Source organism: Zophobas morio, unplaced genomic scaffold (assembly GCF_036711695.1).
Source record: "Zophobas morio isolate AGI-343-1 ecotype UQ-CSIRO unplaced genomic scaffold, CSIRO_AGI_Zmor_V1 ptg000012l, whole genome shotgun sequence".
In the NCBI taxonomy this organism is placed as follows: Eukaryota; Metazoa; Arthropoda; class Insecta; order Coleoptera; family Tenebrionidae; genus Zophobas; species Zophobas morio.
Genome location: NW_026972117.1, coordinates 7,610,183 through 7,618,910, shown reverse-complemented (window position 1 = coordinate 7,618,910; position 8,728 = coordinate 7,610,183). Strand labels below are relative to the sequence as shown.

The 8,728-nt window shown below is 29.6% G+C and overlaps 1 protein-coding gene across 1 annotated transcript in view; it reads right to left on the bottom strand.

Annotated features, from left to right (window-relative positions):
* Positions 1-5,988: 5,988 nt before the first annotated feature.
* The window catches only part of LOC135128167 (uncharacterized), a 46,785-nt gene continuing 44,045 nt past the window's right edge, over positions 5,989-8,728 (bottom strand). Inside the window, exons 6-7 of the mRNA XM_064055061.1 lie at positions 6,273-6,426; positions 5,989-6,185 (exon numbers count right to left, since the gene is read on the bottom strand). Of these exons, the coding sequence (XP_063911131.1) occupies positions 5,989-6,185; positions 6,273-6,426 (351 nt within the window). The remainder of the gene's footprint in view (positions 6,186-6,272; positions 6,427-8,728) is intronic.

Here is an 8,728-nt window from a genome sequence, read left to right as displayed (position 1 = left end):
TTTATGGTCCCGAAGCAAGAGTTCCGAGATTTTCTGTTTAAAATTGATTTTTTTTTTTTTGAAATCCAAATCTTTAAAATTTGACATATCTCTTATGAGTGATTTTGGAAAAATGGTAAGAGTTTTCAAAGAAATGAGACCGACATTAACTTCTTCAGGTGAAAAGCTATAAAAAAATGTTATAACTAATTTTCGAAGTAGAAAAAGGGTCGAAATTTTCAAAAAGGGGAGTATTAAAATTTTGAGCTTTTGAAAAATACAGCCTGTTTATGGTTCCGGAACAAAAAATTTGGTCTGAAGTGATTTTTTTTAGTACTAAAATTTGACATAGCTCATATGAGCGATTCTGGGAAAATGGTATAAGTTCTTTGAGAAATGAATTCGAAAGCAACTTCTTAAAGTTAAAATCTATAAAAGATCTATTTAGGTAATTGTCAAAAATAGTCGAAAAAAGGTCGAGATTTTCAAAAGTGTAATAAGTACGAAAATACTGAGCTTTTGAAAAAGCTATCTAAAAATCCACATAAAAATTCTAAGATATAGATATCGATGTACTGATTCGAAACGTAGCCTGTTTATAGTCCAGGAAGAAGACTTTCGAAAAATTCGGTTTGCAGTTTTTTTAACTCTAAAATTTGACATGTATCATATGGGCAATTCTGGAAAAATGGTATGAGTTTTCCAAGAAATGAGTCCGAAAATTTAACTAAGTTAAAATCTATAAAAAAAATCTGTTGAGGTAATTTTTGAAAATAGTCTGAAGAACGTCGAAATTTTCAAAAGGACAAGCATGAAAATATTAAGTTTTTATAAAAGTTCTCTAAAAATTCACGAAAAATCTAGGATGTGTTTATTGACGTACTGATTCGGAAAATGTAGCTTATTTATGGTTTGAGAATAAGAGTTTCGAAAAATTAGTTTTAAAATTGATTTTTTTAAATCCCAAAATTTGACATACATATATCGTAGGGTCGATTTTGGAAAAATAGTATGTTTTCCAAAAAATGAGTTCGAAAGTCTTCTAAAAAAATCCGCTTTTGAGAAAAATTCTGACATTCCGATTCGAAAAATTTAGTCTCTTTATGGCCCCGGACCAAGAATATGGAAAAATTAGGTTTGAAATTGCTTTTTTAAGAAATCCTAAAATTTTATATTTCTATTATCAGCGATTCTCGAAAAGTTTCAGGGTTTATTCTGGAAAAATCGTCGAAAATAACTTGTTCAGGGGTTTTCCGTAATAAACTAAACTAAATCTATAAAAAAAATCTCTTTAAGCAATTTTCGAAGATAATCGAAAAAAATCGAAATTTTCATCAATGGAAAAATGGAAGTTTTGAAAAATGTGTCTAAAAATTCACAAAAAATTCTGAGATATAGATTTAGACGTGTTGATTCGAAAAATATAGCGTGTTTAAATTTATTTTTATTTACTGATTCGAGAAATGTAGCCTCTTTGTGGCCCCGGAGAAAGAGTAGTTAAAAAGCCGGTTTGATGATCCTAAAATTTGGCATATCTTATATGACCAAAAATAACTTCCTGAGGTCGAAATCTATAAAAAAAATATTTAAGTAATTTTCGAGCGTGGTTGAAGAAAGATCAAAATTTTCATAAGGAGGTGGAGAGTATGCAAAAATTGAGCTTTTGAAAAAGATGTCTAAAAAGAAAAAATTAACAAAAAATTCTAGGATAGGCTTGTGGACGTGGTGATTCGTAAAATATAGCGTTTTTTGGTCTTGGAGCAAGAGTTTGGAAAAATTTGATTTGAAATTGATTTTTTTAAATACTAAAATTTGGCATATTCATAAGGTCGACTCGGGAAAAAAGGTAAGAATTTTCTAAGAAATGAGTTCAAATAACTTTTTGAGGTCGAAATCGATAAAAAAGCTGTTTTGTCAATTTTAGAAAATAGCCGAAAAATGATCGAAGTTTTCGTTGTAAAAAAATGTGAGTTTTGAAAAATTTGTCTAAAAATTCACAAAATATTCTGAGATAGAGATCTCGACGTGCTGATGTGAAAAATATATCCTTTTTATGCACTAGGACCAAGGATTTTTGAAAAATTCGTTTTAAAATTCATTTAATTTTGAATTTTAAAATTTGTCGTATCTCATATAGGCGATTCTGGAAAAATGGTAAGAGCTTTCCAAAAAATTAATCCGAAAGAACCATCTTGAGGCTGAAATGCATAAAAAAAAATCTCAAATTAATTCTTAAAGGCGGTTTAATAAAAGTAAAATTTTCAATAGACGAGTATGAAAATACTGAGTTTTTAAAAAAATATCTAAAAACGCCCAAAAAATCTGGGATGTGGATGGCAACGTACTGATTAAAAAAATATCGCCTACTTATGGACCCGGAACACCAGTTTCGAAAAATTCGGTTGGATATTAATTTTTTTAAAACAACCTTAAAATTTCTAGAAAAAATTGTATTTGGTTTTCCAAGAAATGAATCCGAAAGTATCTTCTTAAAGTTAAATTTATAAAAAATCTGTTTGGGTAATTTTTGAAAATAATCGAAAAAATGTCGAAATTTTCTAAAGAGATTGAATGAAAGAATTGAGCTTTTGAAAAATTTGTCTAAAAATTCAGATTCAGCTAGTCTGAGACATTGATCTCGACGTACTGATTTGAAAAATATAACCTGTTTATGGTCTCGGACCAAGGATTTTTGAAAAATTCGTTTCAAAATTCATTTAATAGAATGAATCCGAAAGTACCATTTTGAGGTTGAAATGTATCAAAAAATGTCTACGTAATTTTCAAATGTGGTCGAATAAAGGTGAAATTTTCAATAGAGCCGAGTATGAAAATCTTGAGTTTTTAAAAAATTATCTAAAAATGCACAAAAAATCTGGGATGTAGATGTCAACGTACTGATTAAAAAAATATCGCCTACTTATGGTCCTGGAACACCAGTTTCGAAAAATTCGTTTTGATATTATTTTTTTTTAAACAACCTTAAAATTTCTCGAAAAAATTGTACATATTTGGTTTTCCAAGAAATGAATCCGAAAGTATCTTCTTAAAGTTAAAATTAAAAAAAAATCTGTTTGCGTAATTTTTGAAAATAATGAAAAAAGGTCGAAAGTTTCAAAAGAGATTGAATGAAACAATTGAGCTTATCAAAAGTTTCTAAAAATGTAGGATGTAGATATTGATTTACTGATTCGAAAAATTTTGCCTGTTTGTGGTCCTCAAAAGCAAAAATATGGAAAAACAACAGTTTTGAAAAATTCGGTTTGAAAATAATTACATTTTTTTAAAGCCCTAAAGTTTTATATATCTCATATGGACGAATCTGGGAAAAAATATGTGTCTTCCAAAAAATGAGTCCGAAAGTAAAATCGTAAAGTTAAAACATATAAAAATATCTCTTTAGGTAATTTTCAAAAATAGTCGAAAAAAGGAAATTTTCAATATTCTGAGAAATGGTAGGAGTTTTGCAAAAAATGCGCCCGTAAGTAATTTCTTGTGGTCGAATTCAATTAAAAAACTTTTTTAAGCGATTTTCGATTTTCATAAGGGAAAAATTGAGCTTTTGGAAAAGTTATCCAAAAATTCACAAAAATTTTTATATAATTCCGAAGCAAGATTTTAGATTTTTTTTAGAAATATTCGATTTGAAATTCATTTTCTTTTTTAAGTCCTTAGACTGATTGGAAAAACTTAGCCTCTTTATGGTCCCGGAACAAGAGTATGGAAAAATTAGGCTTGAAATTAATTTTTTTAAGAAATCATAAAATATGATATATCTCGTATGGGCGATTTTGGAAAAGTTTTAGGATTTATTCAAGAAATAAACGCAAAAGTAAATTCGGGAGGTCGAAACCTATTAAAAAAATCTCTGGGAGTAATTTTCGAAGGTGGTTGGAGAAAGGTCGAAATTTTCATAGGAGGAAAAACTGAGTTTTTGAAAAAAGGGTCCAAAAATCGATAAAAAATTTGGGTGATTCTGGAAAAATGGTAAGAGTTTTACAAGCTTGAGCCCGAAAATTAGGTCAAAATCTTAAAAAATAATCTCTAAGCAATTTTCGAAGATAGTTGAAAAAAGATCGAAAAATTCAGCTTTTGAAAAATTAAAAAAATTCGGAACATATAACATGTTACAAGGGCAAGATTTTACAAATGGTAGTTTTTAAATTCATTAGTTTTCGTAGAAACAAGTCCGAAAATAATTTCTTGAGATCGAAATTACTATAAAAAATCTTTTTAGAAAATTTTCAAATGTCTTCGAAAAAAGGTCGAAATTTTCCTAAACATGAGGAAATATAGAAAAGTTGTGACATATTTTAAATGGGCAATTCTGGACAATTGGTAAGAGTTTTCTAAGAAATGAATTCGAAAATAACTTCCTGGGGTCGAAATCGATAAAAAGGCTGTTTACCCAATTTTAGAAAATAGCTGAAAAAAAAAATCGAAATTTTCGTAAGGGAAAAAAATAGAGCTCTTGAAAAATTTGTGTAAAAATTCACAAAAAATTCTGGGAAATCGATCTCGACATCCTGATTCGAAAAATATAGCCTCCTTATTTCTATTTATTTCTGAACCGGAAGTATGGATAAAAAATTAGGTTTGGAACGGAATTTTCTTTTAAAGATCCTAAAACTTGACATATCGTATATATGGGTCATTCTAGAAAAGTGGTAAGATTTTTCCAAAAAATAAGCCCAATGTAACTTCCTGAGGGCGAAATCTATAAAAAAATCTCGTTAAGAAATTGTCAAAACTGGCTAGAATATGGTCAAAATTTTCGATTGTGGGGAATATGGAAAAACTGAGCTTTTGAAAAAGGTGACTAAGAATAAACAAAAAATTCTGCGATAAAGTTGTCGACGTAACGATTCGAAAAAGTTGTTATGGTCTTGAAGCAGGAATTTCCAAAAATTTGGTTTGGAATTGAATTTTTTTTAATTCTAAAATTTGACATATTTCATCTGAACACTTCTGGAAAAACGGTAAAGGTTTTCCAAGAATTGAGTCCGGAAATAAAAGTCTTGAGGTCGAGATCTATAAAAAACGTGTTTAGCCAATTTTCGAGGATAGTCGAAAAAGGATCGAAATTTTCATGAGGGAAAAAACGAGCTATATAACTCTACACTGAGGTATATAACAATTTTTGTTATATAACTGAATGTTTCCTCGTATGTCTATCCGAATCTCATCTTGTTCAGTACAGATGTAGCCGTTCACAAAATCACTTTGCTCTATTATTTGATTGGCAGCAAGTTTTTTTATCATTTTTTCAAACAACATCTGATAATTTATTTTAACGAGCTGTGTTGCAATCATTCTGTGAATTGATTTCTGAAGGTTTCTGAACAACCTTACACAATTTCCTTTTTCTGACTTCCACGTCTTTCTTTGTTTTTTTTTATTACGACCAAAACACAACAATTAGAAAAACAATTACAAACATCACAATTTTCTCCCGCAAAGTAAAATCGAAAACTGGGTATCCGCCTTGCCTTATCGTTAAAATCTCCGAATTCCTGCCATTCTCGAACATTACCGTCCCGGCCACTGCTCCCCGAATTCACCAACGTGCATTAAATTCCTTTTCGATTTCTTAGACCTTCAACTCGAATTTACCGTCCTTCAAAAGTGAAATGAGTCGAAAATGCTCGAGATGAACTCGGATGATCAACCATCCACGTGCCAGAACTAGCGCAGTGTGTAGATGGAAAGCAACGCCATAGGCGCCGACACCAGGCGACAGTTCTCACATTCAAACCAAAACAAACAAAAAAATAGACGAAAATTACTAACCTAGAGCGGCTTACAAAACAATTTAAGAAAAATAAAACACTTGTACTTTTAACTTATGTTAACAAGAAACCCACGAAAAATCCAGCTACTGGTCACCCAAAAATAAATATCCAAAAATTACCATAAAAACCACCGTTTATGCAACTTCTTACATCACCTCAATTATGACTTTTCCAGATCAGATTGCCCACCAGATAGCCGCCCGACCATATCCTGTGCCTAATCTAGATCGGCCAAACCGCCCCATAAAGCGAGCATCTTGTGTAACCGCCCGGATTTGGGCAATTTGCCGCCGCTACGCCTCTGGATCCATGGGCGCGCCCGCTTTCTTCGGATGATCGCTGGCGGCTCGACCTTGCGTCGTTTTTTACCGCAGATCCACTCACCATTGATTACAGCCGGCGAAGAAATTCGTTCTTCGCGCAATCATCATTAGCGAAGAAAAGTCCGAAACTCCGCCGAAATTAAAAATTGCATCGGCGCTGCGTAATAACAATTTAAACTTTCTCTGGTAATAGCGCTTAATGGTGACTTTACAAGAGCGGCTCCTGCGACGCCGCCTCGGCTCGGGTTTTTGTGGAGAGTTTTTCTGGCGAAGACGGCGTGGTCGACGGTGCAGCAGGTGAAGATAGTGAAAGTTATCGGCGTGCGGAGAGGCTATAGAAAATTGTGGCTTCGTGTTTTTTTTTAATTTTAATGATTTATATAAACAAAAAAGTCAGTCTAGTTTTATTTGATGTATAATAAATAATAATAATTAATAACTTTACAGTTTTAACGTCGCGTCGGTTAAAATTAAAGAAACTGGGTTTCAGTAAATTTTCTTTTTTAGACATTAAAGTATGACCTAATTACGAATTATGTTCCTGGTCCGATTTTTACTTCCTGAGCGTAAGCTAAAAGTATTTTTTAAGCCTACGACGGGCTACTTTTATGTTTTCTTGACGAACCAACCCCACCAACAACAAAATTACGTTATCCCCAAAAATTACATTAGTAAATATTATTTCAGCTGTACAAAATGTGATTTATGGATTCGTCTTCAGTTTTTACTCTAGACATCCAAATTTTTGGAAAAAATCAAAATTATATAACTTTGAAATTGCAAAACCGTTTTAAGCTTATCGTAATCATGATTTTAATAAACTTTTTTTAGTTTACCCACATAGAAAAAAAAATTGACGACGTCATCTCAAAATTTTGCCGAATAATATCCTCTTTAAAATATGCAATATAATATACTTTATACTTGTGGTTTATCAATGCACTCATAGATTTTAAATTACTTTTACAGGATGTTTAAAAAATTAATGTATGAGGCAATTTATTGTATTGATTTTTTGCATTTTCCCGAAATTTTAGGAATACAATACTGTTATTATTTTAGTAGCACGCTTCTTTGCATTTACTTTACATTCATTAGGTACATATATTTATTTTAAATTATAAGCATTACATTATCAAATCTTATAATTTCTCGAAAAACCTGGGTTTATTTACGTTGGACCAATTCTTCGTTTTTCCTTTTCCACGATTTTACATTTTTTTGATATAGTTTTTCGTTTTTTCAACTTTACTTTTTTCATACATTTTTCGATATTATCTACAATTTTTTATTTCCACAATTTTTTAATATCCCAATTATTTAATTTTCGTTTTCTAAATTTTATATCACAATTTTTGGTTTTCATTCCTTTATTTTTTCCATGTTTTTGTCGATTTTATAATTTCTTGTTTAATCAGTTTTTCAAATTTTTACTTTTCAGTTTTTCATTTTCTAATTTTCATTTTTTTTCCACAATTTTTGAAGTTCATGTTTTTCTTTACTCTCCCGATTTTTAGTTTTCAATTTCTCAATTTTGTATTACAATTTTTCGTTTTTTCGCTTCCTTTATTTTTTTCATGTTTCTTACGATTTTATAATTTTTCGTTTTTTCAATTTATCAAATTTTCAATTTTTGGCTTTTCAATTCCTCGGTTTTGCAGTTTTTAAAATTTCCATTTTTGAATTTTTGGATTTCGCAATTATCTGATTTTCCGATTTCTTTAATTTTCAATATTCCGATTTTACAAAAATTGTTTTTTTCGATTTTTGAATTTTCCGTTTCTTCAATTTTTCACGTTTTTATTTTCAAATTTTTAGATATTTCAAAGTTTTAATTTTTTTATTTTTGAGTTTTCAGTTTTGCAATTTTTCCACTGTTTTTTATTCGAAAAGCTGAAAAATCGAAGAATTCCAAAATGGAAAATGTGAAAAGTCAAAAAATAAAATTGCAAATTGAAGTACTAAAGAAACGAAATATCGAAATATTGAAAAACTGAAAACCGAGAAACTTAAAAATAAAAAATGAAAAATTGGAAACAAAAAAACTAACCGAATCGCAAAACTGGAAAATCGAAAAATTATGGAATCGTCAAAATTGTAATGTGGAAAACCTATAACATTGAACATCGAAAAATTGAAAAATTAAAAAACGATTAAATGGAAACATTCTGAAACCGTAAAATTGAAAAAATTAAATAGTTTAAAAATTATAATTATTATTACGTATAAATGAAAAGAAAAATTGCAAATCAAAAACTGAAGAAACCAAAAATTGAAAATCCGACAAACTGAAAACTCTGAAATTTAAAAAAGTCAAAAATTAAAAAATCAAAACATTGAAAAATTGAATATTTGAAAACCGAAACACTTTTAATCCAAAAAATTTCAAAACCCGAAAACTGGAAAATTTCACACTGAAAAAAAGAAAAATTGTAAAATCAGAACATTGGAAAACTGATAAATTGAAAAAACAAAAAAAAAATAAAACACTGCAACGAAAAGTAGCATTGTAAAGAATTGAAGAAATGAAAAACTGAAAAATCGAAAAATTGAAAACGGAAAAATTAATTTTCGAAAAATTTAAAAATCGAAAAACTGAGAAATTTCACACTGACAACAGGAAAAATTGTAAAA